The 21,979-nt window shown below is 37.2% G+C and overlaps 1 protein-coding gene across 4 annotated transcripts in view; it reads right to left on the bottom strand.

Moving 5' to 3' along the window:
- The window catches only part of TXNDC16 (thioredoxin domain containing 16), a 130,392-nt gene that overhangs the window by 51,926 nt on the left and 56,487 nt on the right, over positions 1-21,979 (bottom strand). For all 4 annotated transcript variants that reach the window (XM_029952356.1, XM_029952355.1, XM_029952358.1 and 1 more), the window contains one exon: positions 18,125-18,275. In XM_029952356.1, the coding sequence (XP_029808216.1) occupies positions 18,125-18,275 (151 nt within the window). The remainder of the gene's footprint in view (positions 1-18,124; positions 18,276-21,979) is intronic.

The following is a 21,979-nucleotide window of genomic DNA, read 5'->3' as shown; positions in this document are numbered from 1 at the left end:
TCTTTCCCCTTTTGGTTTGCTTGTTTGTGGGATTTGTGCTTTTGTTGCCTGTGTGTTTGTCTGTCTGTTTTCCTTTTCAGGGCTATCTCAAGAAACTAGCCAAAGTATACATGGTGAAGAGTCCCAAATATCACTACGAGCAGGGAAAAAATAATCAAAGGCACAACAAAAGAAACCAAGAGACACTGTTAAAAGGACACTTCCTGAAATGACAGATGTTGACAGTCAATGAGCTTCCTTTAATAAAGCAATACTAACAGGTGCACAGTGTATAACGAGCTTTTAAAACTGACAAGAGGCAGGAAGCTAGCCAAAATGACGAAAGGAAAGAACTCTCCTCTAAAGAAATTCCAGGAAGAAGTCACAGCCACAGAACTGCTCAAAACAGATATAAGCAACATAATTGAACAAGAATTTAGAACAACTGTCATAAAATTAATTGCTGGATGTGAAAAAAGCATCAGAGAAGCTATTGATACAAAGACTAGGGACCTTAAAAATAGCTTAGATGAATTTAAAAAGGCTATAAATGATGTGCATAATAAAATGGAGGCAGCCACTGCACGGATTGAACAGGCAGAGAGGAGAATAGGTGAATTAGCAGACACAGTTATACCAAAAGAGGAAGCAGAGAAAAAGATAGAGAAATTGATACAGGAGCACGAAAGGAGAATTCGAGACCAGAGCGATACAATCAAATGGAACAATATCCGTATCATAAGAATTCCTTAGAGAAAAAGGTCCAGAAGGGGTACTTGATCAAATTATAGCTGAGCACTTCCCCAAATTGGGGAAAGAAACAGACACTGAAACCCAAGAGGCACAGAGAACTCCCCTAAGATGAAAGTTGAATCCATCTTCAGCACGATACATCATAGTGAAACTGGCAAATATAAAGACAAAGAGAATTATGAAAGCAGCTATGGATAAAAGGGACCTAATATACAAAGAGAAACCTATCAGAGTGCTTACAGACCTATCTACTGAAACTTGGCAGGCCAGAAAGGAATGGCAGGAAATCTTCAATGTGATGAACAAAAAACATATGCAGCCAAGAACCCTTTATCCAGCAAGGCTGTCATTCAAAATAGGAGAGACAAAGGTATTCCCAAATAAACAAAAATTGAGAGAATTCATCACCACCAAACCAGCCCTACAAGAAATCCTAAGAGGGATTCTATGAGGGAAATGTTGAAAGGAATACAAGGTATCAGAGACACCACTACAAACATGAAATCTACAGAGAACACAATGAATCTAAACCCACATTTTTCAATAATAACACTGAATGTAAATTGACTGAATGCTCCAATCAAATGACACAGGGTAGCAGAATGGATAAAAAACAAAATCCATCTATTTGCTACCTAAAAGAGACTCATCTTAGACCTGAAGACACCTTCAGATTAAAAGTAAGGGGATGGAGAAATATCTAGCATGTGACTGGTAGTCAAAGGAACCCAGAGTAGTCATACTTATATCTGACAAACTGGACTTAAAAGTAAATGTAATAACAAAAGATGAAGAAGGACATTATATAATAATTGCAGGGTCTCTCCATCAGGAAGAGCTAAGAATTTTAAACATCTATGTACTGAATTCGGGGATATCAAAATACATAAAACAATCACAAACAGAAACAATCTTATTGATAAGAATGTGCTAATTGCAGGGGATTTTAATACTCTACTTACAGCAATGGATATATCAACCAGACAGAAAATCACTAAAGAAAACATGGACCTGAACAGCACATTGAAACATATGGAATTGATAGATATATTTAGAACTCTGCCTCCTGAAGCTAGGGAATTCAACTTCTTCTTGAGTGTGCATGGCACATTTTCCAAGATTGACCACATACTGGGTCATAAAGCAGCCCTCCATAAATATAAAAGAATTGAGATCATACCATGCACACTTTCATATCACAATGCTATGAAACTTGAAATTAACCACAGGAAAAAGTCTGGAAAGCCTCCAAAATGTGGAGGTTAAAAACCACCCAACTGGTGGGCCAATCAGGCAATTAGAGAAGAAATGAAAAAAAATATATGGAAACAAATGAAAATGAAAATACAACAATCCAAACCTTCTGGGACGCAGCAAAGGCAGTCCTAAGAGGAAAGTATATTGCAATCAGGCCTATTTCAACAAACCAGATAAAGCGCACATTCAAAACCTAACAGAGCACCTAAAGGAACTAGCAGGGGAGCAGCAAGAGCACCCCAAACTCAGCAGAAGAAGAGAAATAATAAAGATCAGGGCACAAATAAACAAATTAGAATCCAAAAAAAAAAATACAAACAGTTGAACAGATCAATGAAACGAAGAGTTGGTTTTTTGAAAAATAAGCAAAATTGATAAACCTCTAGCCAGGCTCTTCAGAAAAAAAAAATAGAGAACACCCAATTAGACAGAATCATAAATGAAAACGGATCTATTACAACCAATCCCTCAGAAATACAAGCAATCATCAGAGATTACTATGAAAAACTCTATGCCAACAAGCTGGACAATCTAGAAGAACTGGACAAATTCTTAAACACACATGCACTACCAAAATTCAAACGGGAAGAGATAGAAAATCTGAACAGACCCGTAACCAGTAAAGAAATCAAACGAGTTATCAAAAATCTCCCAAAGAATAAGAGCCCAGGGCCAGATGGCTTCTCTGGGGAATTCTACCAGACATTTAAAGCAGAGTTAATACCCATTCTTCTTAAGCTATTCCAAAAAATAGAAATAGAAGGAAAACTTCCAAACTCATTCTACAAAGCCAACATCACTTTGATTCCCAAACCAGACAGAGACCCAACAAAAAGAAGAGAACTACAGGTCAATATCCTTAATGAATACAGATGTAAAAATATTCAACAAGATACTAGCAAATTGAATTCAACAGCTTATAAAAACAATTATCCACCATGATCAAGTCGGATTCATTCCTGGGTTACAGGGCTGGTTCAATATTCGCAAATCCATCAGTGTGATACATCGCATTAACAAAAGAAAAGATAAAAATCATATGATCCTGTTGATAGATGCACAAAAAGCACTTGACAAAATACAGCACCCTTTCTTAATAAAAACCCTCGAGAAAGTTGGGACAGAAGGAACTTACTTAAACATCATAAAAGCAGTTTATGAAAAGCCCACAGCTAATATCATCCTCAATGGGGGAAAAACTGAGAGCTTTCCCCCTGAGATCAGGATGCAACAAGAATATCCGCTCTTATCACTATTGTTTACCATAGTGCTGGAAGTCCTAGCATCAGCAATCAAACAACAAAAGGAAATAAAAGGCATCAGAATTGGCAAAGATCAAGTCAAACTTTCACTTTTTGCAGATGAAATGATACTCTACATGGAAAACCTGACAGACTCCACCAGAAGCCTATGAGAACTGATACATGACTTCAGCAAAGTTGCAGGATATACAATGCACAGAAATTGGCTGCACTGTTATACATCAGTAAGGAAGCAACAGAAAGAGAAATCAAGAAACTGATTCCATTCACAATTGCACAAAAAACTATAAAATACCTAGGAATAAACCTAACCAAAGAAGTAAAAGACCTATACAATAAAAACTATAGAAAACTTATGAAGGAAATTGAAGAAGACACCAAGAAATGGAAAAATGTTCCATGCTCATGGATCGGAAGAATAAATATTGTTAAAATGCCATTATTGCCCAAAGCAATCTACACATTCAATGCAATCCCAATCAAAATTGCACCAACATTCTTCTCAAAGCTAGAACAAACTATCCTCAAATTCATATGGAACCACAAAAAACCCCGAATAGCCAAAGTAATATTGAAGAAGAAAACCAAAATAGGAGGCATCACAATCCCAGACTTTAGCCTCTACTACAAAGCTGTCATCATCAAGACAGTATGGTATTGGCACAAAAACAGACACATAGACCAATGGAATAGAATAGAGAGCCCAGAACTGGACCCACAAATGTATGGCCAATTAATATTTTACAAAGCAGGGAAGAGTATCCCAATGGAAAAAAGCCTCTTTAACAGCTGATGCTAATAGAACTGGACAGCAACATGAAGAATGAAACTAGACCACCTTCTTACACTATACACAAAAATAAACTCAAAATGGATGAAGGACCTGAATGTGAGACAGGAAACCATAAAAACCCTAGAGGAGAAAGCAGGAAACAACCTCCTTGACCTCATCCGCAACAATTTCCTACTCAACACATCCCCAAAGGCAAGGGAACCAAGAACCAAAATAAACTATGGGACCTCATTAAGATAAAAAGCTTCTGCATTGCAAAAGAAACAATCAAGAAAACTAAGAGGCAACCAACGGAATGGGAAAATATAGTTGCAAATGACATATGGGATAAAGGGCTAGTATCCAAAATCTACAAGGAACTAACCAAACTCAACACCCAAAAAATGAATAATCCAGTGAAGAAATGGGCAGAAGACATGAATAGACACTTCTCCAAAGAGGACATGCAGATGGCCAACAGGCACATGCAACGACGTCACTCATCATCAGGGAAATACAAATCAAACCCACACTGAGACACCACCTCATGCCGGTCAGAGTGGCTAAAATGAACAAATCAAGAGACAAAAATGCTGGCGAGGATGTGGAGAAGCAGGCACCCTCCTACACTGTTGGTGGGAATGTAAACTGGTGCAGCCGCTCTGGAAAACAGTGTGGAGGTTCCTCAAAAAACTATTAATAGAACTCCCCTATGACCCAGCAATGGCACTGCTGGGGATTTACCCAAGGGATACAGGAGTGCTGATGCATAGGAGCACATGTACCCCAATGTTCATAGCAGCACTTTCAACAATAGCCAAATCATGAAAAGAGCCTAAATGTCATCAAGTGATGAATGGATCAAAAAGATGTGGTTTATATACACAATGGAATACTACATGGCAATGAGAAAGAATGAAATGCCATTTGTAGCAAAGTGCATGGACCTCGAGGGTGTCATGCTAAATGAAATAAGTCAGGCAGAAGACAGATACCATATGTCTTCACTCATAGGTCTAACAGGAGAAACCTAACAGAGGACCATGGAGAGGGGAAGTGGGAAAAAGAGTTAGCGAGAGGGAGGGAGGCAAATCATGAGAGACTCTTGAATACTGAAAACAAACTGACGGCTGAAGGGGGAGGGGAAAAGGGAAAGGGGGGTGATGGTCATGGAGGAGGGCACTTGCGGGGAAGAGCACTGGGTGTTATATGGAAACCAATTTGACAATAAACTATATAAAAAATATAAATTCAGAATTTCCTGAGTACCTACATAGTTTAAGCATTATAAAACTAACACATTTACAAAGAGTTAAACATGAAATTACAATGACAAGGAATAATCATACTAAAAAGAAATAAACAAGAAACAATAAATAAAACCATGGTACTGATAAATAGATATTTCAAATGAAATAGAATAACGAAGGAATAATTTCTTTCACATAAGAATTAAACATATAATAAATGACACGGAACCATGAGGAACATCTGAGTTTGGCCAGCAGCTTGAATATATACATCTAATTTTACTCCCTCCAAAAATCCCAGGAAAACTACAGCAGGAAGTTTTTTTTTTTTAAAGAGATAACCATACATATGTGAAGAAAGGAAAAGAGAAAAGGCAAGCAATTTTTGGAAGCTAACGAACAGAATAATAATGGACTTAAAAGAAAGCAAAACCATAAGCCATGAGAGAGAAAGCTAAGAAACAATTCAATTTTAACTGCAGAATCTTACAGTTGCTCAGGATTGGTCAGTGCAATCCTGGGAGTGTATGGCACCGGGAGAGAAATACTGGAAGGGGAAGTGGCAAAAAGGCCCTAAAATAAGGAAGTATAGGTAAAAGCTTTGGAGTGAGAGTTGATCCAGAGATTCCCTTTCCTGACTCTACGAGTTTAGGCAGCTGTCCCTCCCTCCCACCAGAAGAAATCTGAGGGGACTTCAGGAAAGCTGAAAGTGTGAACACCACATCAAAAGTGGGGGGAGTAAGTAACCAAATGCTAAGACACTCCCAGCTCCCTACCCACTCAGTTCCCAGAATACAGTGGCCAGATTTCTGTCCTTCCAGCAGAAAACTAGAAGATTCTTTTCCAAGAATTGTAAATAACCCCAAGAAAAAGCCCAAGGATACTGACATTAGTGTTCATCAAAAAGAAACACAGGTCTAAGCACCCCATGTAGTTCCAGAGTTAACTAGTCTCATCTACATTCTCAGAATTTCCAATCAGCTTTTTAGTTTCATATTCTAATTCACAAACAGATATCCAAGGAGTAACAAACATCTGAGGAAAGCCTCTAACATAAGAGACCAGAACAAACAGAAAAACAGAGAACATGGAGAAAACATAGACTATTCAGGAGGAAGGTTCAGGAAACTCTCTGTATAAGTTCAATGTGATGGGAAGATATTGCATCCATAAAGAAATAAAAAATAAAGTTTAATAAATCTGCTAGAAAGTACAGCAAAAGATGAAAAATAGGAGAGAAAATATAATAAAGGTGAAAGACTGGTTCAAGAAGTCCAGTGTCCAACAAAGAGTCCCAGAAAGAGACATCGGCGAAAGTAGAACGGGAGAAATCATCAGTGAAATAAACACAAGAGTTTCCTATGACTGAAGGAACATGAATTGCCCACTGAAAGAGCCCACTGAATAACCAGAATGGGTAAAAACACATACACAGGAAGATGTATTCTTGCAAGCTTTGCAATTATTGAGGATTTTTTTTTAATCCTAAAAGTTTCTAAAGAGAAATCAGTGTTTGCCTATGGTAGGCAGAATCCTAAAATGGCCCCCAAGATTCCTAGTGTTCAAATCTTACATAATCCCAATTCCTAGGATAGCCATTCCCTTGATCAGGTTATATTAGAGAAGACTGTCGTGGCAGAATGCAGTGAGATGGTCCTGCTGCTCTGAAGGAGGTCGCTGTAATTTTTTGAGACAGCCATGTAGCAAGGACCTGAGACTAGCCCACAGGAGCTGAGAGCAACCCTAGCCAACAAACAGCAAGGAAGTGGAGATGTCCTACAACCACACGGAGCTGAATTACACCAAAGCTTGAATGGGTAGAACAAAATGAAGGAATAGACCTGCTTTCTTCTTTGTGTATTTGGAGAACTATAAGTAATTCAGCATTAAAAGTGAAAAGGAGGAATAAGCAATAAGGACGGAAATCTAGCAAGGGCCCAAATTATTTTTTTTTAATTTTTTAAAACTTATTTTTGAGACAGAACATAAGCAGGGGAAGGGCAGAGAGAGAGGGAGACACAGAATTTGAAACAGGCTCCAGGCTCTGAGCTAGCTGTCAGCACAGAACCTGATGCAGGGCTCAAACCCACCAACTGCGAGATCATGACCTGAGCCAAAGTTGGATGCTTAACCGACTGAGCCACCCAGGAGCCCTGGGCCCAAATTACTAAAAACCATTATATCCTCTTAAGAAAGTAGGGCTTTCTTCTGTAAGTAAATTGAAACCATTTAGAAACTGCAAGGGGGTACCTGTGTAGGTCAGTCAGTTAAGTATCTGACTCTTGATTTTGGTTCAGGTCATGATCTCACAGTCATGAGATAGAGCCCCACCTGAGGCTCTGTTCTGAGCATGGAGCCAGCTTAAGAGTCTCTCTCTTCCTCTGCCCCTCTCCTGCTCACAAATGCATGTTCACATACACACTCTCTAAAAAAAATTACAAACAAATTTGTAAGAAATATTGTAACATGTATGTTTAAAAATATTGCTCTGAGAGCAAAGGTGAGTATGAAATTAATGTGAGTGAAGAAAAAGTGAGGACTAGAGACCAGAACAGGAGAGTTGGTGAAAACTTCGATTAAGGCATTGGCTGTTAAAATGAAGAATTCAAAAGATATTTAGGATGTAAAATTAGAGGTGGGGAGATGCAGGAAATGAGAATGATTTCTCAGGTTTCTGCTATAAATGACCAGGAAGTAAATTAACCAAGATAATGGAGAAAGAACAGATGGTGGAGAAGGACAACACATTGATGCTGGACATATTGAGCTTAAGGAGAGATACATCTAATCTGTAGTTAGATATACTAAAGGGACAATCTAATTAGTAGTTAGATATATGCATCAGGAAGTGCAAAGAAAAATTTGACCTGTAACTTCAGATTTGAGAATCAGTGTAATTAATGCCATTAGAAACAGAGGAGATCACTTGGAGGCTATATTCTGAGCACCTATCACTGTGTATATATCAAAGTACACCAAAATTCGATGACTTAAAATAATAATCACTTATTTTGTTTATATATCTGCAAGCTCATCGTTGCTCCACATGGCATTAGCAGGGCACCTGGACTAGATGCAAAGGTTGACTTTAAAGATGACTCATTCATCAGCTAGCAAGCTTATGCTGACTATAGGAGCTCAGCACTAGGGGGCTCAATTCCTCTTCACCAGAGTTTCTCCTCAGATTTAATCTCACAGTGGTACCTGGGTCTCAAAATGCGCAGCCAAAAAGAGCAAAGGAGAAGCACAAAGCATATTGTGACATACAGCCTCAGAAGTTACACATCATCACTTCAGCCCGATTCCACTGGTGAAGGCAGTCACAGAGGCCCGACTAGCATCAAGGAGAAGGGCACATACTTCACTAGACAGGCCCAGTGATAAGGTCACATGATAAGAAGAACTTATGGAATGGGAGATATTGTTATTACCATCTTGGAATGAATATACAATCAAAGTCTGATGGGATGAGGCTTTGGAGGTCTAGGAAAGAGGAATCAGTGTATTTTGCAAGTGAGAGAGATGTGAATTGTTATAGTCAGTAGTCTACCCTCTGACTGTAACAATTCACACCTCACCCATATGCAAAACACAGTCATCTCCAAGATTCTCAGGCTTCATCTCATCAGACTTTGAGATCAAAGCAAAGTCTAAGATCTCATCCTCTACATTCAGGTCCAGGTGTAGATGAGGTTCCTCTAGCGTGGTCCCATGGATAGAGCACCTTCAGAACTGTTCTCAATCTGAAGACCTATGAGATAAATTAATTGTCCCTAATACCTACTCAGCACACAATGACTGAACAGATATGGGATAAGGACTGTACACACTCCTGTTTGAAAGGAGAAAAACAGGAGACACACAGCAGTCAGCAGTCATTAGGGCACAGGAGTTCTGTAGTCCACCCGGTACATGTTGCCAGTTAACTGATTATGGCTCAGTCCTACTCCCTAACGGTTGTTCTCTGCGGCTTTTAATTATAAGCTCTGGGCTCTCTGTCCTCCAGCTCATCCTTTCTAGTTTACAAAAAAAGGTGCTGTGTTTGCAGCTAAGTAGATTTCTCAGCCTGTTACTGCCAATAGCTTTTTGGGGACTCAAAGAAATCGTCATTATTTGACGTTTCGGTCCCTTTCCATATAAATTGGTATAATTCTTTTAAAAACCTGTAGTTTCTTAATCACAAAAGTTGTAATCCATTTCATTAGACAAAAGACAAAAATCAAAAAAGCCCCTGATAGGTAGAAAAAGTAACAGAGTAGTACCATAAAAATTGCAATTACTAATTTTATATATCCATAAAATACTATATACTTTATATAAAACATTACATTTTATGAAATATTATAGTATATTTTATTTAAAAACATAAATATATTGGCCAAAGAGAACATACAAAAGTGACAAAAACACTCTTATATTGGAGGGATTACCAATATTTTTCTAAAATTCATAAATTACTACTGAATTACTTTACTTAGAAATTAATTTTCAAAAAAAGGATATAAAGACAAAAAGGATTATAAGAGATGCTATGAACTACTATACACCTATACCTTGGATAAACTAGAAAATGTGGATAAATTCCCAGACACATGCAACCTACTAAGACTGAATCATGGAGAAACAGAAAATCTGAACAAACACTTAACAAGGAAATTGAATCAGTAATCAAAAACCTCCCAACAAAGAAAGCCTAGGCCCAGATGGCTTCACTGAAGAATTCGATCAAACATTTAAGAAGAATTAATGCCAATCCTTCACAAACTCTTCCCAAAAACTAAAGAGCAGGGAGCACTTCCAAATTCATTGTAGGAGGCCAACATTACTGTGATACCAAAGCCAGGCAAGATACTACAAGAAAACTACAAGAAAATACCTCTGGTGGGTATGGATGCAAATATCTTAACAAAGTACTTGTAAACTGAATTCAGCAGCAGATTAAAAGAATTAAACCCATGACCTAGTAGAATTTATCTCTGGGATGAAGGGTGGTCCAAAATCAATCCATGTAATATACTACATTAGGAGGACAAAGGACAAAAATCACAAGATCAGCTCAAGTGATGAAGAAAGTATTTGATAAAATTTAACACTGTTTCATGGCAAAAAAAAAAAAAAAAAACCATTCAAAAACTAAGAAGAGAGGAAAATTACCTTAACATAATAAATGTCATATATGGGAAAACCCACGGCTAAAATCCTGCTCAACAGTAACAAATTGAGAGCTTTTCCTCTAAGACCAAGAACAAAGCAAGGATGCCTACTCTTGCCATTTCTATTTAACATAGTACTAGACGTTGTAGCCAGAGCAACTAGGCAAAAAAATAAACAAATAAATAGCATACAAATTAGAAAAGAAAAAAAAATTATCTCTGTTCACATGATCATCTATGTAAAAGCCCTAAACATTCCACAAAAAATACTGTCCAAACTAATGAATGAATTCAACAAAGTTACAGGATACAAAACATAGAGAAATTAGTTGTGTTTCTATGCACTAACAAGGAAACATCTAAAAAGCAAACTAAGAAAATAATCCCATTTACAATAGCATCAAAAAGAATAAAATATTTAGGAATAAGCTTAACCAAGAAACCAAAAGACTTATACACTAAAAACTATAAAAACCATACTGAAAGAAATTAAAGAAGATGCAAATAAACATAAAGACATCCCATTCATGTTCTTGGATTAGATTTAATATTGTTAAAATGTCCATACTACCTAAAGTCATCTACATATTCAATGCACTCCCAATCAAAAATCTCAATGGCAGTTTTTTCAGAAATAGAAGAAAAAAATCCTAAAATTCATGCAAAATCTCAAGGGACACCAAATAGCCAAAACAATCTTAAGAAAGAATAAAGCTGGAGGCCTCACAACTCCTAATTTCAAAACATACAGCAATCAAAACATAGACTGACAGAACAGAATAGAGAGCCCAGAAATAAGCTCTTGCATACATGGTTAAATGATCTTTGACAAGGGAACCGAGGCTATACAATGGGTAAAGGAGAGCCTCTTCAATAAATGATGCTGGGAAAACTATATATTCACATGCCAAAGAACTAAGATAAATTTTCATCTTACACTACGTACAAAGTAACTCAAGATGGACTAGCGGCCTAAATGAAACTATAAAACTCCTAGAAGAAAATGAAGGGGAAAGTTTCATGACACTGGCATGCAAATGATTTCTTGGAAATGACATCACAGGCACAGGTAACAAAAGCAAAAACAGACAATTAGAACTACATCAAACAAACATATCTGTAATGTGGGAAGAAATAATCAAAACAGGAGAAAATACTGCAAACCATTATCAGATAAGGGGTTAGTATTCAGAATAAAGGACTCCTACAACTTAACAACAACAAAATAACAAAGGACTGGAATAGACATTTCTCCCAAAAAAGATATATAAATGACCAACAAGCATATGAAAAACGTAACTGATCATCAGGGATATACAAAGCAAAACCACAATGAGATTATCAAAACCAGTAGGATGGCTAACATTAAAACAATAACAACACAAAATAACAAGTATTGGCAAGGATGTGGAGAAATTAAAGACTCTTGTACACAGTTGGTGGACATGTAAAATGATGCAACCACTATATAAAGTATGAAGTTTCCTCAAAAAATTAAAAACAGAACTAACATATGATCCAGCAAGTTCATTTCTGGTAAATATCCAAAAGAATTAAAACCAAGATCTCAAAGAGAAATTTGCAAACACATGTTTATTGCAGCATCATTCACAATGGCCAAGATGTGGAAGCAACCTATTAATCAATGATGAATTGATAAATCAAATGTTATACGTAAAGCACCTCCAAAGAGAAGTAGGTGGGGCAATGGGTTAAACAGGTGATGGGGATTAAGAAGTATACTTGTGATGAACACCAAGTGATGCATGGAAGTATTGAATCACTACACTGTACACATGAAACTAATATTACATTGTATGTTAACTAACTAGAATTTAAATAAAAACACTTTTTTAAAAATGCCAATATTCACAACATAAAAAAAGAAGGTAATCCTGACAAATACTACAACATTGATGAACCTTGAGGACATTATGCTAAGTGAAATAAAGCAATTACAAAAAGACAAATACTGCATGATTCCACTAATAAAAGGTCTCTAAAGTAATCGAATAGAGACAGAAGGCAGATTGATTGCCAAGGCTGGAGAGATGGGGAAATGGGGAGCTGTTCCTCAAGAGATAGAGAGTTTCAGTCATTCAAGATGAAAGAGTTGTAGAGATCTGTTGTATAACAATGTGCATAGTCAACAATACTGTTTTATACACTTATAAAATAAGATGGTAAATTTATGTTATGTATTTTTTGCCACAATTAAAAAAGGAAATGAGTCAATAATGAAAGGACTCAACACCCTGCTATATATAATACTGTGTACACTGTCACATGAGTCTTCAAGTAAATGAATAAACTGTAACAGCATCCTTCTAATTACCTACAGAAAAGAGTAGGTTTAATTTAATTCCAGTTTCCTGAATCTGAGATAGAGAACTATCTCAGATGTACAAACAAAAAATTAACATTTTCAGATAAACTATATTACATTTTTATGTTTTTAAACATTTTATCAGATATTTGGACTTGAAGAGTCCCTTGGTATCCAGATAAAAGGTTTATTTCTATCTGGCAGAATAAACTAAATCCAATATAGAGAAAACCATCAGCATCAGCATCTAAAATGCCCTTGGTATTAGCCAACAGGACAACCAAATCATCTTCCTATCTGTTTTCATCATTGGGAACCTTAAGAAGGCATCTAGGGTAACTCTGGACCTGCCAGAATGTCTCTTAATCAATTTAAGATAGAAACCCACTTAAAAATTCTATGCTCAAGATTTATTTTCAGGATTAAAAAATTTTCAGGATTAAAATGACATGCCTACAACCTGATTATAAGACACAGTTATGTTATATATCTACAATAAGTAAGTGTCCAAGCACCCTAACTACTTAACACACACACTCACAATCCCAATCTGCACCTATTTTCATATGCTTAAAAGTAAAACAATGTCAGCCATTGCAATAATCAAGCACACAAAGAGTCTGCAAAAAAGTCTAAACCCAGTTTGTATTTTTATTAATGTTTACAGATAATGTAAAGACATGAATTATTTCAGTTTCTGGACCCACAAGCCTATGCTAGTTTACAAGGCACCTTACTAAACATACAAAACTTAACCATGATTGAACTCCAAAAGCCTGTATATAGATTAATCTGGAAGACAATAAAGGAGGAATGCTTAAGAGCAAAGTGAGGGGGAGGATGAGCATCAGTGGGACTGTGAGCAAATAAGAACAAAATAAGAAACACTAACCCAAAGTAAACTACTACTAAGTCTTATAGTTAAGAACTTGTAAGAAGTAACTAACTTTCAGGACCTATCTCCCCTCCCCCTTCTAGCTTACTATACCATCAAAAGGCATAAACTAAGTACATCAGATCTTGTTCTACGAGGTGTTTTCCATCACAATGTTTGGCCTTGCTTTGTTTTTTAACCTCCAGAGTTTTCTCCAAAAAACAAAAACAACCTCAAATACTGATGTAGCCAAATGTTTGAAATACCAAAACGTAAAAGTGACCAAGTTAGCTCAGAATGCTTTATCATCTTTCCATTCCTGCAAGGGTGAGCTTTAGCCATCCCAACAAGAGTGTCAGGGAACCTTTCATCAAGGCTTGTCTCCCTTTTCTGTACTTTGCATTCATTTGCTCTGTTCTGATGTGGACAAATTCGCTAATCTGTGTTTTTGGACTGCCAGGTCTTTCTAGGCTGACACCAAGGTTTAAATTCTCAGCCTGACTCTCCCACCTAGCACTGATTTTCAGTTCTGTCTTTCAGATCTTTTTGGCTCTATGCTACTGGCCATTCCTACCTATCCCAGTGTCTAGCCAGGCTTGTGGAACCTCTGCCTTAATCCTACATCCGAGTTCCCTAGTTGTCTAAAGGAAGTGAGATGCTGAGGCAATAAGATGCTGAGGCACACTTTGTGAGAGTGTTGAAACAAACTCCAATTAATTTACTGTTTTAGCTATACTATGAAAAATGATATACGTCCACCAAAGTAGAGTGAATACTAACTAATGAGGACGATAACGACCTTGACAGGACACCCATCACACAATTCCAACAGTTGTCCACTTGTTTTTTTTGTTTTGGGGGTGTTTTTTAAATATATATAATTTATTGTCAAGTTAGCTAACATGTAGTTACTCGGCTTTGGGGGTAAATTCCCGTGATTCATCACTTACATACAATACCCAGTACTCATCCCAACAAGTGTCCTCTTCAATGCCCATTACCCATTTTCCCCACTTAGCCCCCAACCCCCCACCCCCATCTACCCTCAGGTTGTTCTCTGTAAGTCTCTTATGGTTTGCCTCCTTCTCTGTAACCTTTTTTTCCTTCCCTTCCCTCATAGTCTTCTGTTGTTTCTCAAAATTACACATATGAGTGAAAACATATAAAATCTGTCTTCTTCTGACTGACTTGTTTCACTCAGCATGATACCCTCCAGTTCCATCCATGTTGTTGCAAACAGCAAGATTTCATTCTTTTTCATTGCTGAGTAGTATTCCATTGTATATATAAACCACATCTTCTTTATCCATTCATCAGGTAATAGACATTTGGGCTCTTTCCATAATTTGGCTATTGTTGATAGTGCTGCTATAAACACTGAGGTACGTGTGCACCTATGAATCAGCATTTATGTATCCTTTGGCTATAATAGCACTAGTGGTGCTATTGCTGGGTTGCAGGGTAATTCTATATGTTTTTTAACTTTATTTATTTTGAGAGCGAGTGAGTGGGGGAGGGGGAATGAAAGAGGAAGAGAGAGTATCCTAAACAGATTTCACACTGTCAGCATGCAGAGCCCAATACAGGGCCCAAACTTACAAACTGTGAGATCATGACCTGAGTCAAAGTCAAGAGTCAGACACATAACCAACTGAACCACCCAGGCAGCCCTTAGGGTAATTCTATTTTTGATTTTTGGAAGAACTTCCACACTGTTTTCCAAAGTGGCTGCACCAGGAAACAAACTCCAATTTAGAAGGGACTTAGAATGCCAAATTAGTATTACTTTTGGGTAAACAGTGGCTTGGAGCAGGGGCACCTGCACTGCACAGTTCTGGGAGGACCATTCACCTTGTTGTTTCTAGAACCTATGTTTCAGGAGCTGCCATTGCATACAATACAGTATAAATGGTGTTCATGGCATTGTGCTTTCAAGGGAAGTCACATTTCACTGAATACCAAGTCGTTATGAAGCCTGCAAAGTTTTTGTTTTTTAACATCAAAACTAGCATTACAGGGGTACCTGGATGGCTCAGTCAGTTAAGTGTCCAACTTCAGCTCAGGTCATGATTTCATGGTCTATGAGTTCGAGCCCCACATTGAGCTCTGTGCTGACAGCTCAGAGCCTGGAGCTTGCTTCAGATTCTGTGTGTGTCTCTCTCTCTGCCTCTCCCCCACTCATGCTATGCGCGCGTGCGTGTGTGTGTGTGTGTGTGTGTGTGTGTGTGTGTCTCACAAATAAACATTAAAAAAAAATTTTAAACTAACATTACATAATTTCTGAAAAGTACATAAAGTGAAATAAGACCAGAGACTCACCCTCCTTATTATCTATCTTTAAAAAAATAGTTTTAAAACACAGCAAAATAAAATTGATGAGCAGAAACTATAGGAAAGGAACACGACTTCAAGCCAGAATGTGGTAGTCAAAAAAGGAAATGCAGATTTTTCATAAAGCTTGGGATGAGTTCTAGTCTTGCCCCAAAGAGCAAAAGTGGTACTGGTGAGTAGACAAAAAATCCTGGGAATTCTTAATATTTTGGCATTGGGGGAAAAGGGAGGAGTCTGGAGAAAACTGAGGCTTGTGAAGAACTGAACGTGAGCTGGTCTCTCTCATTCTCAGGGCTCTATGTCGAAATGGGAGATCAAACAAATTCAGGGGATATTCTCTCTAAGGAAGTAAGAAATATGTCCCCTCTGCCATGTGAAAGAAAAGGAAAAATTTTTAAGAAAAATATTGGAAGGCAAAATCCAAACAAACAAAAACTGACTCAAAATAAAAAACTCAGGAATAAAGCCAGTAAACTTGGGGCTGGTTACCACCGAATCTACAGAAATGCAGAAGCAAAGCTTTTATAAGGGGTGGGAATTATGATTACAGAATAAAATATGAATATTATAAACCTTAACAATTAAAAACAACATAAAACTAACAATAATCAGAAGCATAAGAAGAGGGGCGCATGGGTGGCTCAGTTGGTTAAGTCTTCAACTTCGGCTGAGGTTATGATCTCACAGTTTGTGGGTTTAAAGCCCCATGACAGGCTCTGTGCTGACAGCTCGGAGCCTGGAGCCAGCTTCAGATTCTGTGTCTCCCTCTTTTTCTACCCCTCCTGCTGCTAGCACTCTCTCTCTCTCTCTCAAAAATAAACATTTCAAAAAAAGGCAAGAGGAGCTAAGATGGAAATAAATATATTAACTATTTTCTTATTTTTCACAGCAAAAGGTAAATCCTACCTAAAATGAAAATGTATAGTTTTTTTAAAGAATAATTATTTTAGTTTCTTAATGTTTTTCAGAATCATTTTCAACATTTCAAACATTTCCTAAAAAGCCCTCAAATGAACAAACGATATCAAAACTTCCATAACTCCTCATTTCACATCAGCTTTTTTCTCTACTAAATTCAAATAAGAATATAAATTTCTGGGGTGCCTGAGTGGCTCAGTCGGTTAAACCTCCGACTTGGGCTCAGGTCATGATCTCACGTTCATGGATACTAGCCCCATGTCAGACTCTGTGCTGACAGCTCAGAGCCTGGAGCCTGCTTCAGATTCTGTGTCTCCCTCTCTCTCTGACCCTCCCCTGCTCGTGCTGTCTCTCTCTGTCTCTCAAAAATAAATAAAAAACATTAAGAAAAAAAAGAACTAAGATTAATTCATAAAAAAAAATTCTTCCCAGGTAGCACTAAGGAAATTGGGGAATCAGAAATGCTACAGTTCAATATTTACCAACTTAAAATTTTTTTTAACATTTATTTATTTTTGAAAGACAGGGAGAGACAGATCATGAGCAGGGGTGGGGCAGAGAGAGAGGAACACACAGAATCAGAAGCAGGCTCTAGGCTCTGAGCTGTCAGCACAGAACCTGAACCAGGGCTCAAACCCATGACCTGAGCTGAAGTCCAACGTTCAACCGACTGAGCCACCCAGGCACCTTCCAACTTTTAAAGTAGTCCTCAAACAGTCACAAAAGAAGTCTTTCCTAACAATGATACGATCATTGTGATCTTGGAGTGGTTGCAGTTCATTATAACTACCACAGAGGGGTGCCTGGATGGCTCAATCAGTTAAGCCGCTCACTCTTGATTTTGGCTCTGGCCCTGATCTGGGTCCTTGAGTTCAAAGCCTGCATCTGGCTCCACATTATCTGCTAGGGATTCTCTCTCCCACTTTCTCTCTGCCCCTCCCCTGTTCATGTTCCCTCCCTCCCTCCCTCTCTCTCTCTCTCTCTCTCTCTATCTCCTCTCTCTCAGAAATAAGCTTTAAAAAAAAAAGAAATATTTATTAAAAAAAAAACCTACCACAGAATATTTCTACTTACATGAGGCTATATTTGCATTTCAATACAACAATACTTGCAGGCATTAAAGTATCATTTCATGAATAGTGTATACTCTATTCTGCCTTTAATAAGTAGCTATTCCTAAATCACCCTCAATGAAAACTTAACAAATTTTATGTATAAATTATCTAATATATTAAAGTAAGAAACATACCAGCAGAGGTGCTTCCATTATCTTAATAAATCGATGAACGTTTAGTGTAGTCAGTGGCTGCTCCATCAGTGTTCTTCTACATTGCTGGGTCAAATCCAAGACTTGTTTACAATGAAAAAAGTAGAAATGTGCATTTTCTATAGCCTCAGTGCTGCAAATTAAAAATTAGGGTCAAACTCACTTGAAGAAGTTCAACATGCAATCTTTCTACCATCCAGAAAGACATAGTTCCAAGTATTTTTACCTCTAAGTCTCATGGTTTTGAATTACCTTTTTATTAAAAATCTAAACCAGTAAGACAAAATAAAACGGATCCAAGTAAAAAAGAAGATATAGTTTTTGAGTTGAATAAGCAACTTTTTCCCTGAACTCTTTGATATAGTAGCTTCTAAATTAGATTATAGGCAGGTCTACACAATTTTTTTTTAAACAAAGACTGTCACCTTGAGGACAAGGAAATTATCTTCAAATGTAGTTGCTTTTCTAGAACTATGCTAAATAAAGCCTTGTAACACAAATTTTCTAGGTTTAATTTAAACTCAAATCTATTTTGAATAAACTTCAGCCAAAACATGCCTTAAGATAGAAACCATGTGACAGTTTGTGGGAGTTTGTGAGTTGTATCTGAAATATTCCAAAACTCAGCAAATATGGCTTATAATTTGAGTTCTGGCATCCCGTCAATATGACAATTCAAAGGTAAACTTATAGTGTAAGTAAGGTTTGCCAAAATTAAAATAGCATTTAAAAGATCTCCATATGGCATTAGTTGGGCTTGGCAAAAACTGCAAATTTTTATTTTTAAAATGTTATTTTAATTCTTGATACATGCTTAAACTGAGCTCTGAGTTTCACTGATTTCAAATTTAATGACAAACCTATTTCTAATAGATTTACTGATTAAAGAAATGATTACTCAAAGATTAATGTGTACTAAATACAAAAGACTAAGATGAGAGGCTTAAAGTAGGTATGTTTAGTTTTTTTAATGTAAGTGCTATAACATGCAAAGTGCTATGAGAAACAGAAATCTTTCACTCTGCCTTAAGCCAGGGAGAAGAAAGAAAGGGAGTATAAGATCACAGAGATTAAAGACAGTAAAGGGAAGAATGGCTTCTCCAAGAAGATAAGACAAATGGGTACTTTAGACAAAGGAACTACATAGCCAAGAACCAATCAAAGTATGTAATTTTTTTAAGGAAAACCTAAATATACTGAAAATAAAGTGCTAAACACAGGAGAACCCAGCCGAGGCTGGACCTCATTAACATAACTTCTGAAAGAATGAAATAATACTGGAAAGTTACTTAACCAGAGATCATGAAATGTAGGTAACAGAAACAAAAAAGGTGACTTATTGGAAATGTAGAAGTATATATTACAGGATACAAGGAAAATTCAAGCAAGTAGATCAGAGAATAAACTTATAGATCTGATCAGCAAGAGTTCAAGGGACCTTCATTTTGCCATTAATACTTTTAGTTCCCCACTCTCTCTATAAAGACAACTATCTCAGTTGATACCTGTCACAACACAGCATTTTATATACTGTTAAGTGAAACTACAATACAATCTAAGTTTATTTTGGGAGTGTTTGCTGTATAATTGGACTTAATGAAATGTTTAGAGGTGCAGTAGGCATGACTTTGAGTAGATAATGAAAGAAAATGCAAAATGCTAATTGATTCATGGTGTGGTTTCATCTTAACTTGGGCAAACCATGCAGTATTTAATACATAGTAGCAGAATATTTACTATTGAAGCTTGAAAAGATGTGAGTTCTTTGTGTACCATCTTTCATTTATGCATGTGAGAGGGTTTTCTTTTCTTAATATTTTTACATTGTAGTACTTGTTTTCCTTGTTGGGGTGTTTGCTTATTTAATACATTCCATCAAGGACCAAAAAAAAAAAAAAAAAAGACAACTATCTCAGGGCATCTAGGTGGCTCAGTTGGTTAAGCACCAACTTTGGCTCGGGTCATGATCTTGTGGTTCATGAGTTTGAGCCCTGCATCAGGCTCTGTGCTGAAAGCTCGCAGCCTGGAGCCTGCTTCAGATTCTGTGTCTCCCTCTATTTCTCTGCTCCTCCTCTGCTCATGCTCTTCCTCTCTCTCACTCACTCTCCTTCAAAAATATAATAAACATTAAAAAAAAAAAAGACAATTCTCTCTACTTTACTTCTACATGGGCAAAACATTCCTATGAGCAAGAGAGCCAAAACACTGTATCATCTAGTTTCTCCATGCTCAATACAAAGTTCCTCAGAGGAGACCTCATTTGCTCAGGTAAGCCAATGGGCTGGCTGACCCTAGATCAGATGGCCACCTCCGATTTAATGGATAGTGATAAATGGGATGGGGGATAACATGCTTCTTGGTCTAACACAGATTCTTAAAGAAAGGAGAATGGGGAGGTAAAAAAACTACTGGTGTCCCTATGGCATGCTACCTCTATCTACCTTTCCTATACAACTTCCTTAACCAACATATAATTTCAAACAAATTCAGGCCCAATGCGATGTAACAACTAACATACTAGACTTATCCAGTGTTACAGCCACAGCAACTGGAATAGTGCCAAAAGAATGAACAAAGGAAAAAATGCATTCGCCTCTCCTCCACTAAGAGACAACCCAAAGTCATAGCCAACTATTGCATCTAGAAGCCATGCCATACGATGACTGTACTCTGAATCCACAGTACCTCTTTGTCATTCCAGGTCTAGGTATGACTCCTCACCATCTTGCTATCCATGAATAAATGAGAATTCAAACATCTCCACTGTATCATATACTCAAGAGTACACACACACACAAAAGAAAATAACTGGATATCTTAAAATTCTCATTTTAAAAATATGAAAAAGCAAAAACCCTTCCAGCACATTACCATGTTTAGCCATGGATCAGAATATATACTATTATACAATATATCTTGCTGAACAGAATTTGTAAGATAAATGACAGAACCTATATAAATAATAATTTAATGTAAATTGCTAATAAACACCCCTCTAGGTTTTAAGCATGTCACCTTTATTTGCAACGATAAAGTTGCAAATAATAAATAAAGAAGCTAGTGACACACACAAAAAAGTACAAACAATTAACCCTCAGAGAAACTGTGGAGCTAGCACAGAACAGCGACCAGAGGAGAACAGGACGCTCCCCCATTCTGGGTTGGGAAACCGGCAGTCTACACTGGGAGAGAGAGCAAAGCAGCCGCTCACTGTTATCTCAAGACTCAGTGACTTAGGGAAAGCTTTGCGGTCCTGTAGACACAAGTCTCAAATTGTTAAAAATATTAATTTTTATACCAACGATAAACATTCATCAGAGTTTTATTTAATTCGTTAATGCGGGAACCAGCAGAATGACAGTTCATGAAGAGACTAATATAAAAGGGAATACTAGCTAACTTCACACAGAGCAGTAAAAACAGAACTTCTCTTTACAGGAACTTTATTCTCTGCCTACCCACTCCTCTCAAAAAATCATTTCATTTAACTGGCTTTCTATGCTTGAACCTCTAAATTCACAGTTATAAAATGTCTTGGATTTAATTAATTGTGTATAGTATATCAAATAGTCACTGTTTTCTGGGAGGTTAGCAAGAGAGGTCATTAAAAACTTTTGCATGATATAAGTCACACAATCACCATTTTGCTTTGCTTTGGGTTAATTTTCCTGAAGAGCATTTTAAAGCCACATCTTTATGGCCTACAGACACATAAAACAATGTTCAACATCACTCATCATCAGGGAAACACAAATCAAAACCACACTGAGATACCACCTCACACCAGTCAGAGTGGCTAAAATGAACAAATCAAGAGACTATAGATGCTGGCGAGGG

This window comes from Suricata suricatta, chromosome 9 (assembly GCF_006229205.1).
Source record: "Suricata suricatta isolate VVHF042 chromosome 9, meerkat_22Aug2017_6uvM2_HiC, whole genome shotgun sequence".
In the NCBI taxonomy this organism is placed as follows: Eukaryota; Metazoa; Chordata; class Mammalia; order Carnivora; family Herpestidae; genus Suricata; species Suricata suricatta.
This window is presented reverse-complemented; position numbering and strand designations above follow the sequence as displayed.